This window comes from Rhinopithecus roxellana, chromosome 20, assembly GCF_007565055.1.
Source record: "Rhinopithecus roxellana isolate Shanxi Qingling chromosome 20, ASM756505v1, whole genome shotgun sequence".
NCBI lineage: Eukaryota > Metazoa > Chordata > Mammalia > Primates > Cercopithecidae > Rhinopithecus > Rhinopithecus roxellana.
Window position 1 is genome coordinate 73,959,665 of NC_044568.1, and position 19,278 is coordinate 73,978,942.

Here is a 19,278-nt window from a genome sequence, read left to right on the forward strand (position 1 = left end):
CTGGTTTTACTAATGAGGGGAATGAAGCTTAATGACATTGAGTGACTCATCCAAGACCACAGAGCTAGGAGGTGGCAGAGACAAGATGCAGCAAAGTCCTTCTGACTCTGGACAGGGCAGTCTAACTCCCCGTGCCTGGCGTGCTGTTTCTCCCGTCTATCGTCTGAGCACTGACCTCAGGACCTCATCCCCTGGGGACATGTAGGATTGAGGCGCTCAGGGACCCACATTCAGGAAGAGATTGTTTCAACAAGACATCACTCACCAGCACATGCCAATGCTCTTCCTTCCCCTGCCTCCATACAAAGGCCTCCCCCTCCTGGGTCAGGTGTGGGAGTCGGGGGACTTGGGTGTTCAATTCTCCAGCTCAAAGCAGAACATGGACCTGAGCAGAGAAGGCCTTACCGTCCTTCCACAGGTCGGCCACAAACTTGTCAGAGGAGGCATTGAGCAGGGAAGTCACGTTGTCATTCAGCGGGTCCATGTTCTTGGTCAGCCAGGCACTCGCATTGTAGTCCACCTGCCAAGGACACCTGCTGGTCAGAACTCCTGGGAAACGAGAAACTTAGCAACCAAGGCCAGGACCCCCGCCCTCCCGTTGTCCTTCCAGATCTTCTGAGGTCAGAGAGGACATGACGTTTATGACCACCATGATGGGACTCCGTAAACACCAATGAAGAGACCAACAGCCCAGGGACCTGTGCCCACATAGTAGGACACCAGCCAATGACAGCCATTGCTGGGAAAGCCTAGTTTCCATTCCATATTCTACTAACGCTGCTGTGGTAGCCTTCCTCCTCCTAAGCCAGCGCAGTGCCTGTGAGTTACACAAGATTAAGAGATTTCATGATGGCAGATGCCCTCCAGCCGACATGCAAAATTCCCCCCTCATCATCTTCCTGGTTTAGAAATTAAGCATGACGGCCAAGCGTGGTGGCTCACGCCGGTAATCCCAGCACTTTGGGAGGCCAAGGTGGGTGGATCATTTGAGGTCAGGCATTTGAGACCAACCTGACCAACATGGTGAAACCCCATCTCTACTAAAAATACAAAAAAAATTAGCCAGGCATGCTGGTGCATGCCTGTAATCCCAGCTACTCGGGAGGCTGAGGCAGGAGAATTGCTTCAACCTGGGAGGTGGAGTTTGCAGTGAGCTGAGATTGCACCACTGGACTCCAGCATGGGCGACAGAGTGAGACTCTGTCTCAAAATAAATAAATAAATAAATAAATAAATAAATAAATAAATAAATAAATAAATAAATTAAGCATGGCATCCTGTTTTCTACTCTCTAATGAGCATAATTTGTAACTCAGAGATCCTGATATATGGATATACAGAAAAAGGACATACAGGCTTTTTACATTCCTGACTCAAACACTGACCATGCCTAAAGCCCTAATTTTTATTGTGGTAAATATTAAATGAAAGGAACTGATAATATACCTTTGCTGGGTTATTATGGGATGTGGGTTATCAGGATAATAGCTAGGCTTGATCTGAGCGAAAACTGAAAACAAATCCACTGAAATAAAATCCACTGATGAAGTAGGGAAAAGAAAAGTATTGTCTCTATATGCTTAAAGGAACATATACTCCCTTGAATATAGACTAGGAGTTGGAAAAACTTTTGGTGAAGGCCCAGACAGTAGATATTTTTGGCTTGGCAAGTCATACAGTGTTTTGTGTTCTTTTTGTTTTGTTTTGTTTTGTTTTTGAGACAGAGTCATTCTCCGTTGCCTAGTCTGGAGTGCAGTGGTGTGATCTCAGCTCACTGCAACCTCCACCTTCCTGGGTCAAGCAGTTTTCTTGCCTCAGCCTCCTGGGTAGCTGAGATTACAGGTGTGTGCCACCATGCCCGGCTTTTTTTTTTTTTTTTTTTGTATTTTTAGTAGAGATGGGGTTTCACCACGTTGGCCAGGCTGGTCTCAAGCTGCTGACCTCAAGTGATCCACCTGCCTTGGTGCTGGGATTACAGGCGTGAGCCACCACGCCCGGCCAAGTCATACAGTCTTTGTTGCAGCTACTCAACTCTGGTGCTGTAGTACAAAAGTAGCCAGCCATAGACACTATGTATACAAACACGCATGGCTGTGTTCCAATAAAACTTTATTTACAATAACAAGCTGTGGGCCAGATTGGATTCTATTGCCACCTCCTGGTAGAGAGCCTTGCCTGTTCCCATGATGCAGTGGGGGTACTGATGAGTCAACAGAATACTACAATTCTGCAAGACAGACTAAGCTATGTCCTTTGTACATTATCCAGGACCCTTGAGAGCCATAGGGCAAGGGCCTATACAGTAACAGTCAAGGCATGTTGATGATGATGATGATGATGATGAATACAACTATCATAGATTTCCCTAGCCAGAGCAGGCTGGCAATAGCAAACCCAAAGCAGTGGCATGGGAGATTTTTGTTGAAGCTAGGTATGGATGTATTAGTCACCCCATTCCAGTTGACCCTGCCTGTTGGGTATAACTTGTAGCAGGAAGGATTTAGAGTCTATACAAGAAAAGCAGGCTGAGGCCAGGTGCAGTGGCTTGTGCTCGTAATCCCAGCACTTCAGGAAGCCGAGGCCGGGGGATTGCTTGAGCCCGGGAGTTCAAGAACAGCCTGGGCAACATAGCAAGACTCCATCTCTATACATAATTTAACAATTTAGCTGGGCGACCAGGCATGGTGGCTCATGCCTGTTATCCCAGAATTTTGGGAGGCCGAGGTGGGTGGATCACCTGAGGTCAGGAGTTTGAGACCAGCCTGGCCAACATGGTGATACCCTGTCTCTACTAAAAATACAAAAATTAGCTGGGTGTAGTGGCAGGTGCCTGTAATCCCAGCTATTTGGGAGGCTGAGGCAGGAGAATCTCTTTAACTTGGAGGTGGAGGTTGCAGTTAGCGGAGATCACACCACTGCACTCCAGCCTCAATGACAAGAGCAAAACTCCATCTCAAAAAAAAAAAAAAAAAAAAAAATTAGCTGAGTATGGTGGTGTATACCTGTAGTTCCAGCTACTTGGGAGGCTGAGGCAGGAGGATTGTGTGAGCCCAGGAAGTTGAGGCTGTAGTGAGCTATGATCACACCACTGAACTCCAGCCTGAGTGACAAAGCGAGACCCTGTCTCTGACAAAAACAGAAAGAAAGAACTGCCTGGACATCACGGTTGGAAAACATGAGAGTGGCTGCAGCTGATGCCTTACAGATGCATAGACAAATTACGAATAGGACTTGGTTGGGATTTGCTTAGTAGCAGATGCCTTTGCAGTTTCCAGGCAGCCCAAGGTTCTGCCACTCTCAGACTATCTCTGCGATGAGCAGCCACTGGGGCTCCCCTGAGACAGAGTCCCCTGCGCCCTGTGGCTGGTACCTTCCCAGCATAATGGATGATGGAGAACTCAGTCTTGTCCTTGAGCTGCTTGGGCTTCTGGAACTTCGGGTGACTGCCCTGCTCTGTGCACAGCTTCTCCACGAAAGACTTGTCTGTGGCTTTGGGGAACCAGCACTCCTCGTCCAGCAGGGCCAGCACACCTGGAGGGTTGTTCTGTGGGAGACAAGTAGGGCTTGAATCAGAGAGGACACCCAACCTCGAGCATTCCATGAAGAGCTGACCAACTATACACAACGCATGGGCATCCACCAAGATCTGATACTGCATTTGCTCACATATAAAGATGAGTTTATGACCCCCATGCTTCCAAATCTACCCTCAAATTACCCTGTGCCCAATGGACCAGTATCAGGGAGGGAAGGCAGAATATGTTTGCTGCCGCCCCCTAGTGGGCAACACGCAGACAACATCATGAAGAGTTCATAATTCTTGCAAACGAATGTGTTGCTTGACTTGAATTCACCTAGGGTTCCTGTTAGGAAAGTTTTTTTTTGGAGACAGGGTCTCACTCTGTCATCCAGGGTGGACTGCAGTGGTGCAATCTCAGCTCACGGCAACCTCTGCCTCCAGGGCTCAAGCAGTCCTCCCACCTCAGCCTCCCAAATAGCTGCGACCACAGGCATGCACCACCAGGCCCGGCTAATTAGTAGAAACCCTGTCTCTACTAAAAGTACAAAAGTTTGCTGGGCGTGGTGGTGCATGCCTGTAGTCTCAGCTACTTGGGAGGCTGAGGCAGGAGAATCACTTGAGCCGGGGAGGTGGAGATTGTGTGACTGCACTCCAGCCTGGGCAACAGAGTCAGACCATGTCATGAAAAGAAAGAAAGAAAAGAAAGAAAATAAAGAAAGAGAGAGAGAGAGAGAGAGAGAGAGAGAGAGAAGAAAGACAGGAAAGAAAGAAAGAAAGAAAGAGAGAAAGAAAGAAAGAAGAAAGAGAAAGAAAGAAAAAGAAAGAAAAAAGAAAAAAGAAGAAAGAAAGAAGAAGAAAGAAGAAAAGAAAGAAGAAAGAAAGAAAGAAAGAAGAAAGAAAGAAAGAGAAAGAGAAGAGAAAGAAAGAAAAGAAGAAAGAAAAGAAAGAGAAAGAAGAAAAAGAAGAAAGAAAGAGAAAGAAAGAAAAGAAAGAAGAAAGAAGAAAGAGAAAGAAAGAAGAAGAAAAGAAAGAAGAAAGAAGAAAGAAGAAAAAAGAAGAAGAAAGAAGAAAGAAAGAAGAAAGGAAAGAAGAAGAAAGAAGAAAGAAAGAAAGAAAAGAAAGAAAAAGAAAGAGAAGAAAGAAAAGAAAGAAAGAAGAAAGAAAGAGAAAGAAAGAAAGAAAGAAAGAAAGAAAAGAAAGAAAGAAAGAAGAAAGAAAGAAAAGAAAGAAAGAAAGAAAGAAAGAAAGAAAGAAAGAAAGAAAGAAAGAAAAAGAAAGAAGGAAAGAGAAATGGCAGAGAAGGAAAGGGAAGGGAAAGAGGGTAGGGAAGAAAAAAAAAGGAAAAAGAGGATGGAAGGCAGACAGAAATTAAAGAAAATATCTTTGATACGAAAATGTGGGTTAATGGAAATTGTAACAGTTCACAAGGATTCAGCTTACAGCCTTTCAGGACTTGGTGATGGATTGGGTGGGGGGAATGCTATGCGCCTGGGGAGGGTGTGGGGTCCATGTCAGCTCCACAGAGGCCACACACGTGTGCAATGTGTGACAGAGCCCTGCACACCCACGTGCCCCTCACCGGCCGCTCGATGAGCTCAATGCAGGGCTGTAGGTCCAGCCCAAAGTCGATGAAGTTCCACTCGATGCCCTCGCGCTGGTACTCTTCCTGCTCCAGGATGAACATGGTGTGGTTGAAGAGCTGCTGCAGCTTCTCGTTGGTGTAGTTGATGCACAGCTGCTCGAAGGAGTTCACCTGAGCACATGGCATGGCGGCGGGGCGTGAGGATCTTGGTATGAAGTCAGAAGACAAGGAAGCCCACAGAAGCTCCACCTGACAGCGCCCCCATGGCTTGCCCACATCCTGTTCTGCCATCCCAGCACCCAGACGGGGCTGAGACCCCAAAACATGCTGCCTAGAGTCCACCAGGGCTGGCGAAGTTGACATCACATGGCCCTCACATACCTTAAAGATGCTTATCTTCTCTATCTGCACAACCATCTATGGATGGACAAATCTCATAAGGCATGCTACCGCATGTGCAGATGTGGAAACATTGTACAGATGTGAGAACAGAGGCGCAGAGAGAAAGTGACTCTGTAGTACACCTCTTTCAGGATATCTATCAATCTATCAATATATCTGTCAATATTGATAGATATCTATCAATATCTATCAGCCAAACCTCCCAGCTAGGTGTGGTGGCTGATGATTGTAATCCCAGCACTTAGGGAGGCCAAGGCGGGAGGATCACTTGAGGTCAGGAGTTTGCAACCAGCCCGACAAACATAGCGAAAACTCTCTCTACTAAAAATACAAAAATTGGCCAGGCATGGAGGCTCATGCCTGTAATCCCAGCACTTTGGGAGACCAAGGCCGGTGGATCACTTGAGGTCAGGAGTTGGAGACTGGGCCAACAGGGTGAAACTCCGTCTCCACTAAAAAAAAAAAAAAAAAAAAAAAAAAAAAAAAAAATTAGCTGGGCATGATGGCACTAATCCCAGCTACTCGAGAGGCTGAGGCAGGGGAATCACTTGAACCTGGGAGGCGGAAGTTGCAGTGAGCCAGGATTGCACTACTGCACTCTGGCCTGGGTGACAGAGCAAGACTCCGTCTCAAAAAAAAAAAAAAAAAAGAATTAGCTGGGCGTAGTGGCATGCGCCTGTAGTTCCAGCTACTCAGGAGGCTGAGACAGGAGAATTGCTTGAACCCAGGAGATGGAGGCTGCAGTGAGATGAAATTGTGACACTGCATTCCAGTCTAGGCAACAAAGCAAAACTCCATCTCAAAAAACAAAACAAGACAAAAAAAACCCCTTCCCGTTCTCTGAGAACTTTCCTCGGACCCATGGGTGTGGATCCACTATCCATGTTTCTACTACATGAGGTATTGCAAGCTCCTGCAAACAATTCTTGGCTTGGAGGTGACCATGTAGCCAATTCAGGTGAGTAAGACTCAGACTTAATTCCAAGATTTTGGTTGGAACTGTTAGAAAAGAGATTTTTTTTTGCCAGGATTACTGAGAGGCAGTCTAGAGCTTTGGCAGCCATCTTGCCACCATGAGGGGAGAGCCTGCTTGAGAAAGGAGCAATAGGGAAGAAGGCAGAGAGAAAGAGAGAGAAAGATGGCGGAAGATCAGACTCTGCCTACAGGATCCAGCTGCATGTCTGGCCTTCTCAGTTCCAGAAACCAATGCATTTCCTGTTGGATTTCTGTCTCTTATACCCTCAAGGATCCACCCTTAACTAGACAGCCTCCTACCCTACCATAGCCATCTACACAATTTTCTCCAAAATCATGATTCCTCCAAGAAAAAGCCCCATCTCAGAGAACCAAGACCATGGCTGTTACAATCCCACTGAGCTGTACCTCAAAGATCTCAAATCCAGCTATATCCAGGATACCCAGGAAGGAAGCCCCTTGCCGATGGGTCTTGTCCAGGGCTTTGTTCACGCGGGTGAGTATCCAGCGGAAAAGGCGCTCATATGTTGCCTTGGCCAAAGCCTCTACAGCAAAGTCAGCCTGCAGAGGGGAACCAGGGGAACCTGGTTATTCTCATTGGGCTCCATTTTCACATAAGCCAGGCTGGTGGTGAAGATTTTTATTCTTGTCCAGGCATGGTGGCTCACACTGTAATCCCAGCACTTTGGGAGGCCAAACAAGGCCAGTGGATCACTTGAGGTCAGGAGTTCAAGACCAGCCTGGCCAACATGGCAAAAACCCGTCTCTACTAAAAATACAAAAAGTAGCCAGGCGTGGTGGTGCATGCCTGTACTCCCAGCTGCTTGGGAGACTGAGGCAGGAGAATTATTTGAATCTGGGAGGCAGAGGCTACAGTGAGCTGAGATCACACCACTGCACCCCACCCTGGACGACAGAGCAAGACTCTGGCTCAAAAACAAAAAACAAACAAACACAAAAAACCTGACATGGGACTTTGAATATTCTAGTATTGAATAAATGAGGGATAAGGAGATGAGATGAATGGGTGGATGGATGGACAGATGAATGAATGAATGGAATGACAGGTGGAGGAGTGATGGATGGCTGGACAGATGGACGGGTCATGGATGGATGAATGGACAGATGGTGAGTGAGGGATAGATGCACAGATGATGGGTGAACAGATAGATGGGCAGATGAGTGGATGGATGGATGGATGAACAGACAGATGAATGAGTGGATAGAAAGATGGATGGATGGACAGATGCAGAGGCAGACCATGGGTGAATGGATTAATGAATAGATGAATGAGTGAACAGGGGGGTAGATGGATGAATGGATGGATGGGTGGGTGCATGGATGGGTAAGTGATAAGTAAATGGCAGGTACATCATTACCTGTTCTTTTGTCTGAGCTTTCTGTACCACATCTCGCCCAACCTTGATACGAGGAGTGAGGATGGATCTAGTGAAATCCGTCACGTTGATTCCCATGAGGTGGCAAACTTTCTGAGCAGCTGGATGGAGAAAAGAAACATCTTGAGTGCATCACAAAATAAATAGCTTGGCAAGAAGGCACATCACATGGGCTATTTGTGATCTGTGAATACACTGGGTTCTCTTGGGGAAATGGGACCCACTGACCGTGAATATAGTCCTAAAGGCTGCTGTCATTAGTGGTCACACTTCCCAGTATTTTGCTGAGAGGCAATGATTGCCGGGGGGCTGAAGTATGCCCCAGCTGGGGGTTCAGGGTCAGGTAGTTCTAGTTTCAAGTCCCTGTCCCCTCACACTTCCAAGTCATGTGACTTTGGAAAAGCTCTTTACTCTCCCAGAGTCTCGCTTTTCTCAGCTTTAAAAAGGGTCAGCTCTTCAGTACCTTGTTGGTAACCAGGACTAAATAAGGTAAAATATGTAAAGTCCCTGAGAGAGGGGGGTTGGGTGGGGGGAGTGGGGGGTGGGGGGGGGGGGAGAGAGAGAGATTTATTTATTTTTTTGGAGATGGAGTCTTGCTATGTCACCCAGACTGGAGTGCAGTGGTGCGATCTCAGCTCACTACAACCTCTGCCTCCCGGGTTCAAGCAATTCTTCTGCCTCAGCCTCCCAAGCAGCTGGGATTATAGGTGCCCGCCACCACACTCAGCTAATTTCTTTTGTATTTTAGTAGAGATGGAGTTTTACCATGTTGCCCAGGCTGGTCTTGAAGTCCTGAACTCAGGCAATCCACCCACCTCGGCCTCCCCACGTGCTGGGATTACAGGTGTGAGCCACTGGCCCCTGAGATTTATTTAATACTTAGTAAGTATTAAATAGTTACTAATAGTAACATTTATTGAATAGTTACTATTCAATAAATATTTGTTTCACCCTTCCAGGATATGTGTTTGCAATAGCAAAATGCTAGAATCAACCTAAATTTTTTTTTTTTTTTTTTGAAATGCAATCTTCCTGTGTCGCCAGGCTGGAGCACAGTGGTGCGACCACTAGCTGGTCCCTTAACGTGAAAATAGCGTTACATGCTGCTTTGCATGTGCAAGGCAGAGTAAATACAGTGATTTTAGGATTTTTTTCCCCATCTCTTGGCAAGAGTGCTTTTTCATTTCTCTTTCCCTGAGGTCTTTCCTTGGCATCTGGATTCTGTTAATTTGCCAGATTTAGGGACTCTAATACATAACAAACACCTGAGAATGAAACTGCCACTGCAAAATTATAACTGAGACACTGAACAGGATCTGACCTAACCAAGTCCATCTTGCTTCTAACCTCCAAGCTCCACTGAACGATTCCTGGATGTAAGCTGAACTAACTTTGGGATGAACTTAGTTTATAGTTTGTTTGTTTATTTATTTATTTATTGAGACAGGGTCTCATTACGTCATCCAGGCTGGAGCATAGTGGCACAATCTTGGTTCACTGCAATCTCCACCTCCTGGGTTCAAGCAATTATCCTGCCTCAGCCTCCTGAGTAGCTGGGATTACAGGTGCCCGCTACCACGCCCAGCTAATTTTTGTATTTTTAGTAGAGATGGGTTTTCACCATGTTGGCCAGGCTGGTCTTGAACTCCTAACTTCAAGTGATCCACCCGCTTCGGCCTCCCAAAGTGCTGGGATTACAGGCATGAGCCACCACGCCCGGCCTCTTAGTTTATAGTTTAAAACACAAGAACCCTTTCCCAAAACAAACCTTCTTGCCTGGGGAGTAGACTGCCTTTGTAGGAATAACAAGTTAGCCCAAATATTAAAAATTATGGTTTAGGAGTTCTGTAACTGGAGGCTACAAGAGTCTGACCCTCCCTAAATTGCTCCTGGGGATAACATCACTAATGTAAAATCTAACATCAGTACTTGTGATATTTTGCAGACCCTGGCACCAGGTGGATCAGCTGACACCACCCAGATCAAGAAACTGGCTCATCTGATCTGATGGCCTCTGTCCAGGAACTGACTCAGGGCAAGAGGACAGCTTCGACTCCCTGTGATTTCATCTCTGACCCAACCAATCAGCAACCCCAACTCACTGGCCTCCTCCTAACCACATAATGCTTAAAAACTGTGATCCCTGAATGCTCAAGGAGATTGATTTGAGTAATAATAAAACTCTGCTCTCCCATGCAGCCGGCTCTGCATGAATTACTCTTTCTCTATCTCCATTCCCCTGTCTTGATTAATTGGCTCTGTCTAGGCAGTGGGTGAGGGAAACCCAGTAAGTGGTTGCAAAAGGTTTGATCAAGGTGGGCTCTAGGGAGTGGTAAAAGCAACGCAATATACAGCCTGGGCTGGGAGATAAGAAACCTAAGTTTTGCTCTCAGCTCAGCCACCAACAAGCATGGTGGTAGCGTGCCAGCTTCTCAAAACACAAAATACTATTTCTTTGTGGGTAGGTTTATCAGATTTAGGGGGACAATTACAGGATGCTCAGTTAAACCTGAATTTCAGATAAACAAGAATACTTTTTTGGTATAATCATGGTTTCAATGTTACAAGGGACATACTTAAAATTTAAAAAAAGGTTTGTTGTCTACCTAAAATTGAAATGTATCTGGACATCCTGTATTTTATCCGGTACCCCTAATTCTCAGGGCAATTGAGATCTGTCTCCCCAGGAAGACCACAGATACAGTAAGAAGAGCTATTCTTGTGTCATTTCCTGCTGTATCCCAGTGGCATATTGCAGGCCTTGAGAAATATTTCTTTAACAAAACAATTAAGTGGAGTATTTTAGAATAGATGGTCCCTCAGGATCTTGTCTGGTCACTATTAGGGGCGGGATGTGATGACTCTTGCCTATAATCCCAGCATTTTGGGAGGCCAAGGTGGGAGGATCACTTGGACTCAGGAGTTCAAGATCAGCCTGGGCAACACAGCGAGACCTCGTCTCTATTAAAAGTTGTAAAATTTTGTATTTTAAAAAAAGAACAAATAAAACTATTAGGTTTGTTTGTTTGTTTGTTTGTTTTAAATCCCTGCACTCCGATTCAAGAACTTTCCACATAGGGTCTTGAGCAGTGAAAAGTCTGCAAAAAGAAAAATGAGTGATAAGAACCTAGTCCAACTGTTGTTAAAATCTCAGATCCCTTCACCTTGAAAAATAACCAATGGTTAAATGTTACCCTCCCCACCCCCTGCAACCCCAAAGTCATTGGCTATTGGGAAAAGGTGGCAAGTACCTGTGTTATCTGGCATGGATGCCTGGTCTGTGTTTCTTTCCTTCTTGAAGACGATATTTCCAAGCTGTAGGACCGATGATACCACCTTCAATATGGCTGAGGTGGGGAGAGAAGAGCAGAGCAGACACAAAGGTCAAAGCCAAAGTACCCTGGAGTTTTGGAGCCTAAAGCCACTGGGGACCCAGAGCCAGCCTACATCGTATTTCCTCCGAAGAAACTAAATTCTGAGCTCAATATTTTCATATGGTTGCTTAAAACCTTGCATTACAATGGAATACCACACAGCAGGGACTGGCAAATTATAGCCCATGGACCAAATCTGGCCCACTGTTTACTATTATAAATAAAGTATTATTGGAACACAGCTATACTCATTCATTTACATATTGTTTATGACTATTTGCATGCTATGATGGCAGAGTTAAAGAGTTGCAACAGGGATCCTCTGGCCCACAAAGGCTAAAGAATTTGCTATCTGACGCTTTACAGAAAATGCGTTAGCAACCCCTGCCACAGAACAGTGAGAATGAATGAACTACAACCACCAAAAAACAAAACTGATGTATTGGGGCCAGCATGGTGACCTATGCCTGTGACCCCAGCACTTTGGGAGGCTGAGGTGGGAGAATTGTTTGAGGCCAGGAGTTTGAGACAGCCTGGGCAATGTAGGGAGATCCTGTCTCTAAAACAAAAACACCCCTGATGTATCTTCCAGACACAAACACTGAACAAAAGAAGACAGACGGAAACAAGAATGTACTGCCTAAGTCCATATATTGACAGTCCATCCAAGAAGAGGTAAAACTAATCGATGTTGTTAGAAGTCAGGATATTAATTATCCTTAATTGAGGGGAGCTCCGAGAAGGTGCATGTGGGAGCTTCTGCGGGGCTGGTGGCATTTTCTTATTTAGAATGGATTCTAGTTACACCGACGTGTTCAGTTTATAATAATTCTTTGCACGCACGCTATGGCATACACAATTTTCTACATGTAAATCTACATCAGTAAAAGGCTTTTTGAAATAAAAACCCTGTGCTTCTTACATACTCTGCTGGGTGTACAAGATGCCCATGTTGGGATGAAGAAAATATACATTTGTTTTTACTAGTTGTCCAGGTGTCTCCAAACAAAAACACTGTGTTCCCAAGATACTTGGAACCTCTCTGACTCCATACTTAGCACATGTTACTGTTAAAATAGTTTCTATGTCTGAAATCCCCACAAGACCATGAGTTTCTGGAGAGTGAGAGGCCTGCCCTTATCATCTTTGAATTTCCAAAGCCTAGTCCAGGGTCCTGATACACATGGTAGGGAGGGAGAGATGGATGGATGGTAGGTGGAAGGTGGATGGATGGATGAATTAATGAATGAATAAATGGATAGAGGATGGGTTCATGGATGAATGGATGGAGGAATGGATGGGTGTGTTGATGAATGGGTGAATGATGGATGGATGAGTAGAGGATAGATGGATGAATACAGGATGGACTGATGGATGAATAATGCATGGATAGAGGATAGATGGATGATGGATGGATGGATAGCTGGATGGATAGAGGATGGATGGATAGATGGAATGGACAGAGGATGGATGGATGGGTGATGGATAGATGGATAGAGAACTGATGGATGATGGATGGACGAACGGATAGAGGACTGATGGATGGATGATGGATGGATGAATGGATGGATGGATAGATGATAGATGGATGACAGATGGATGGATGGTAGATGGATGGATGGATGGATGGATGGAGAATGGATGATGATTAATGCAAATTCTTGGCTTAGCTTAACTCAGGTACAAATCACCCAGAGTTCTGGCTTCAAATCAGTCACCGTGTTCCAGGAACAAAGCTTAGAGATCCCAGACTTCTGTGGTTCCTCAGGCCAAACCAGACATTACAAGACCCATAACAACAGCTATTCTCACACCATGGAGTCCTTGGCCCAGCTAAGCAAAAGGACCCAGCTGCTGACCACCCACCCATTTGCTCCCACTCACTAAGGCAGAAAGCCTTCTACCCAAAATGAATGAAGCTGCTGTTGACAGGACTTGGAAAGACACTTCCTTTTAACCATAACATCTATGAAAGAGCATTTGTAAACTATGAAGAGTTGTACTCACAGTTTTAAAAGTGTAAGTTTAAAGTAAAGATTGCTGAAATGCCTGCACAGCCCAGGCGAGCCGGCCAACTCAGGGTTTCTCAATCTTGTCACTGCAGAAATTCGGGGCCAGATAATTCTCTATTGCGGGGAGCTGTCCTGGGCGTCATGGGAGGTTTAGTAGCATCCCTGATCTCTAACCACTAGATGTCAGTGGTGGTTACCCCACCAGAGTTGTGACAACCACAGATGTCGTCAGACACTACTAAATGTCCCCTGGGAGGCAAACTCATCTCTGGAGAAAACCACTGGTCTACATGAACAAAGCCAACTAAGGAGGACTGTGGGGACCCAAGGAGGCCACAAACCCATCTGAAGGGGCCAGCAGCTACTCCGTCATAGCCCAGTATTGCTAGAACTTCTGATTTTTCCAGATCATGGAAAGCCAGAGTTTTTATGTGAAGTCTACCCAGAGTTTTTTTGTTTTGTTTTGTTTTTTCTTTTGAGACGGAGTCTTGCTCTGTCACCCAGGTTGGAGTGCATTGGTACAATCTCGGCTCACTGCAACCTCCGCACTTCCCGGGTTCAGGGAAATTCTCCTGCCTCAGCCTCCAGACTAGCTGGGATTACAGGCATGTGACACCACACCCGGCTAATTTTTCTATTTTTAGGAGAGATGGGGTTTCATCATGTTGGCCAGACTGGTCTCAAACTCCTGACCTCAAGTGATCCATGTGCCTTGGCCTCCCATAGTGCTGGGATTATAGGCCACAGTGCCCCGCCTACCCATATTTAAACTTTAGGAACCAATTTTTTAAAATTTTGAAGGTTGTAGTGGCCGATCTCTCCTGTGGGTTCAGGAGCCAATAGTTTGCACTTTCTGGTATAGGTAACGTAATTCCAGAAATGAAAAAAGAACGCCACCACTCCCAGGCCATAAGAGATGAACCTTGGGGCAGAGTTAGCAGACAGCAAACAAGTAAACCAGTGAGGAGACACAATACAGCAAGGTCGGTGACGGCTGGCGGCATCCTGTTGCACTGGTGCAAAGCACGCATTCTGCAGTTAGACAGTCCTGAGTTCAAATCCCAGCTTTGCTTCTTATAAATCTCATCATCTTTGAATTTCCAAAGCCTAGTTCAGAGTCCAGATACACATGGGGAGGGAGGGAAATGGATGGATGGCAGATGGAGGGGGGATGGACGAATGAATGAATAAATGTATAGAGGATGAGTTCATGGATGAATGGATGGGTGGGTAGATGGATGGATGGATGGGTGATGGATGGATGGATGGATGGGGGATGGAAGGATGAGTTGAGGATAGATGGATGAATAGAGGATGGATGGATGGATGGATGAATCATGAATGGATAGAGGATAGAGACTCTACATGCATCTCAATAAGTCCCATGAGCCTCAGTTTCCCTATCTGCAAAATGGAGATGGTAACAGTAGTATCTACTTCATGAAGTTTAGGTCCTGTAAGATGCTGAGCAAGGGCCTGACCCAGTAGGCCAGTAGGTGGTAAAGAGCGGAAGCCACCTATATTAGGTTGAATGTTGGTCCTTCTAAAATACATCCACCTGGAACCTGTGAATATGGCCACCTGGAACCTGTGAATATGGCCTAATTTGGGGGGGGTAACACTTATTTTTTTTTTTTCCTTTTTGTGGGGAATGGGGTCTCACTATATTACCCAGGCAGGTCTCGAACTCCTGGGCTCAAGCTCTCCTCCTGCCTCTGCCTCCCTGAGAGCTGGGATTACAGGCGTGAGCCACCATGTCCAGCCTGAATGTGGCCTAATTCGGAAAAAAAAGGTCTTTGCAGATGGAATCAAGTAAAAGATCTCAAAATGAGGTCATCTCGGATTAACCTGGTGGGCCCTACATTTAATGTCAAGTGTCTTTATGATGGACAGAAGAGAAGATCCACAGAGTAGAACGCCACATGAAGGAGGAGGCAGAGACTGGAGTGAGACAAGCCAAGGAAAAGCCAGGAACAGCCAGAGCCACCAGAAGCCAGGACAGAGGCAAGGAACAGATCTCCCTCGGGGCCTCCAGAAGGAACAACCCCTGCCAACATCTTATCTCTTAAAAAAAAAAAATTTTTTTTTAATTTTTAGTAGATAAGGGGTCTTGCTATATTGCCCAGACTGGTCTTGAATGCCTGGCCTCAAATGATCCTCTCACCTCGGCCTCCCAAAGTGCTGGGATTACAGGCATGAGCCATTATGCCCGGCTCCTGATGACACCTTGATTTCAGAACCCTGGCCTCCAGAACTGGGAGAGAATAAATTCCTGTTGTTTTAAGACATCAAATTTGTGCTCATTTTTTACAGTGGCCTTACACCTCTCTTCTTACTGAGGAATAGGAAACAGGGCTTTCCAACACCAGACATGTGTACCACCAGGGGTACACAGGATGGAAGATTTAGGTGATTTTATTTTTTATCTTAAAAATTAGGTGCTTTTTCTAATATGTTAGAAACAGTTTAACCAGGCCAGGCATGGTGGCTCATGGCTGTAATCCCAAGGATTTGGGAGGCTGAGGCAAGTGGATTGCTTGAGGCTAGGAGTTCAAGGCCAGCCTGGACAACATAGCAAGACCCTGTCTCTACAAAAAATTTAAAAATTAGCCAGGCATGGGCTGGGCGTGGTGGCTCACACCTGTAATCCCAGCACTTTGGGAGGCTGAGGTGGGCAGATCACAAGGTCAGGAGATCGATACCATCCTTGTTAACACGGTGAAACCCCATCTCTACTAAAAATACAAAAACAAAATTATCCAGGCGTGGTGGTGGGCACCTGCAGTCCCAGCTACTCGGAGGCTGAGGAGGGAGAATGGCGTGAACGTGGGAGGCGGAGCTTGCAGTGAGCCAAGATCGAGCCACTGCACTCCAGCCTGGGCGACAGAGTGAGACTCCATCTCAAAAAAAAAAAAAAATTAGGCATGGTGGCGCATGAGGATATCTTGAGCCCAGGAGTTCAAGGCTGTAGAACCCAATGTGGTGGGGAAAATCCTGGTCTCCCCTGTTCACCTGGAGCCTCGAGAAGCTCCAGCCTGGAGCCTGACCCACCCACTTCTCCATAGGCCCCTTAATGGAAGGTTTGGAAGTAGCCCTTAGTTTATAAATGGGGTTGGTGTACATTTGGGACTAAATTGGTTCCCATGAGAGTTGGTTATTTGCATGCCATCATCTGAATGCTTGCTCTGTGTACCATCTGCTCCATTATTTGCTTAACCATTTTCTTTAAATTTACCTCCTTCTCTTTCCTTACATTTATTTTAATAGGAAACTTTCTCTATCTTAAGTGAAAAATAATCTTCACTTGCCATAAATAGATGGCAGTTATAAATATAAATACAAGGAAAACAGTATTACCAAATTCTAGCTAGATGCTTAGGCCTGCTGAAGGTGCTGGGCCTGGGGTCTGGTCTCTGTGGTTAAAGGGGAAATTGGCAAGTGCCAATGTCCACTGAGAACACTGGGGGCTGGGCATGATGGCTCACGCCTGTAATCCCAGCACTTTGGGAGGTCAAGGCGGGCTGATTGAGCCCAGGAGTTCAAGACTAGAGAATACTGGATAACATGGTGAAGTCTTGTCTCTACTCACCCCTCCAAACACCAAACCAAACCAAACCAAACCAAACCAAACCAAACCAAAAAAACCCCAGGTCAGGCACGGTGGCTGATGCCTGCAATCCCAGCACTTTGGGAGGCCAAGACGGGTGGATCATCTGAGGTCAGGAGTTTAAAACCAGCCTGGCCAACATGGTGAGACCTAGTCTCCAATAAAAATACACAAAAAATTAGCGGGGCATGGTGATAGGCGCCTGTAATCCCAGCTACTCGGGAGGCTGAGCCAGGAGAATTGCTTGAACCCGGGAGGCAGAGGTTGCAGTGAGCCGAGGTCGTGCCACTGCACTCCAGCCTGGGTGACAATAGCAAGCCTCCATCTCAAACAAAACAGAACAAAAACCCTAAAATCAAAAATTAGCCAGGCATGGTAGCACATGCCTATAGTCTCCATGACTTGAGAGGCTGAGGTGGGAGGACTGCTTGAGCCTGCAAGGCAGAGGGTGCAGGGTGCTGAGATTGCGCCACTGTACTCCAGCCTAGGTGACAGAGTGGCGTGATCTCAGCTCACTGCAGCTTTGACCTCCTGCGCTCAAGTGATCTTCCTGCCTCAGTCCCCTAAGCAGCTGGGACTACAGATGTGCACCACCACACCTGGTTAATTTTTTGTATTATTTGTAGAGAAGGAGTCTTGCCATGTTGCCCAGGTTGGTCTCAAACTCGACCTCAAGTGATCTGCCTGCCTTGGCCTCTCAAAGTGCTGGAATTACAGGCGTGAGCCACCATGCCCAACAAAACACAATTTATTTATTTATTATTATTATTATTATCATTATTATTATTATTTGAGACGGAGTCTTGCTCAGTCGCCCAGGCTGGAGTGCGGTGGCGCGATCTCGGCTCACTGCAAGCTCCGCCTCCCGGATTCACGCCATTCTCCTGCCTCAGCCTCCCGAGTAGCTGGGACTACAGGTGCCCGCCACTATGCCTGGCTAGTTTTTTTGTATTTTTAGTAGAGACGGGGTTTCACCGTGTTAGCCAGGATGGTCTCGATTTCCTGACCTCGTGATCCGCCTGTCTCGGCCTCCCAAAGTGCTGGGATTACAGGCGTGAGCCACCGCGCCCGGCCACAAAACACAGTTTAAATGATCTCATTGTTTTCTTTCACAAGAATAGACAATTTAATAAACTTTATATCAATCAACCTATTTTATTTTGTTTCAGTTTTTTTTTCTGTTGTCTTTATTTTTTTGTAGAGACAGAGTCTCACTATGTTGTCCAGGCTGGTCTCGAACTCCTGGGCTCAAGTAATCCTCCTGCCTCAGTGTCTCAAAATGCTGGGATTACAGGCATGAGCCACTGTGCCCAGCCTGTTCCAGCTTTTTATTATTTAAATAAAACTATACTGAACAGTCTAGTACATTAAGAAAAAAGGATTTAGTAAATGTCTGGCACACAACAAATACTTAACCACTGTTCATTGTTATTTAAAAGCAAGATCAGAAGCAAAACCGACCCCTGTCCTAAATAAAATGAATCATTCTTGGAGAGCCTATGTCATTCAGACAAGGAAGCTATCAGCACTAGATTCTGATGTGGGACCCTGGCCAAGACCCACACACACCATCCATTTGTCAACTGACCCATAGAGTCTTATTTTTTTAGACCCCAAGTTATCTTCGGAGGAGCTGCCCCTCCCCATATGCAGCATTTCAGCAACCTCAGTGCTATTCTGGGGCTCCAAACGGGCGTAGGCGTGGGAAGGAGGGGAAACTTTCCACAATTCTGTCCTGGTATTCCCAAAAGAGATTAACCTTGAACACTGAGGCACATCTAACCCAGAAGGAAAAGTGTTTCTGGAAACACAGTGTCCTGACCAAGAATTTCTTTCTGAGCTGTCCTGTTCTCAAGACCCAGTATGTTTCTTGGCTATTGGTTAGAAGATTTTGATCAATATCAATCGATCACCAAAGCAACCCCTCCAGGAAGAGCCTGAGTAAAACCACTGCCTCGATCACTCCCCCTCCCCTAAACCCTGCCCACATGTTCCTGATGAGGCCAACATCTCTATCTTCAGCTCCAAGAAGCCATTCTTAGGGACCATAGTGAAACCACCCTGTGCTTTCCACAACCCTGCCTATGCTGCATAGCTCAGGAATGTGCATATCAACCAATCAGAGTCAATGATACTCCATTCAGGAACTTAAGCCGGGAATCTACTCTGTTCTTTAGACATAAACTCAAAGAATTTAAGGGCTGGAACCCAGCCATGTCGCTGTCAACAAACTGCATCCTATAGAGAGACAATGTAGTCAAGAGAGAGATAGAAGACAAATTAGGTTCTAGAAAAATCTTTTGAGCACCTAGATCTCACTGTACCTGCAGCTTGAATTCCTGAACTTTTTTTTTTAGATGGTGTCTAGCTCCATCTTCCAAGCTGGAGTGGAGTGGCATGATCTTGGCT

The 19,278-nt window shown here is 45.9% G+C and overlaps 1 protein-coding gene across 4 annotated transcripts in view; it reads right to left on the reverse strand.

Annotated features, from left to right (window-relative positions):
- The window catches only part of MYH11 (myosin heavy chain 11), a 156,061-nt gene that overhangs the window by 49,859 nt on the left and 86,924 nt on the right, over positions 1–19,278 (reverse strand). For all 4 annotated transcript variants that reach the window (XM_030925652.1, XM_030925654.1, XM_030925651.1 and 1 more), the window contains 6 exons: positions 11,128–11,223; positions 7,859–7,977; positions 6,888–7,040; positions 5,100–5,273; positions 3,371–3,544; positions 406–520 (listed from right to left, as the gene is read on the reverse strand). In XM_030925652.1, the coding sequence (XP_030781512.1) occupies positions 406–520; positions 3,371–3,544; positions 5,100–5,273; positions 6,888–7,040; positions 7,859–7,977; positions 11,128–11,223 (831 nt within the window). The remainder of the gene's footprint in view (positions 1–405; positions 521–3,370; positions 3,545–5,099; positions 5,274–6,887; positions 7,041–7,858; positions 7,978–11,127; positions 11,224–19,278) is intronic.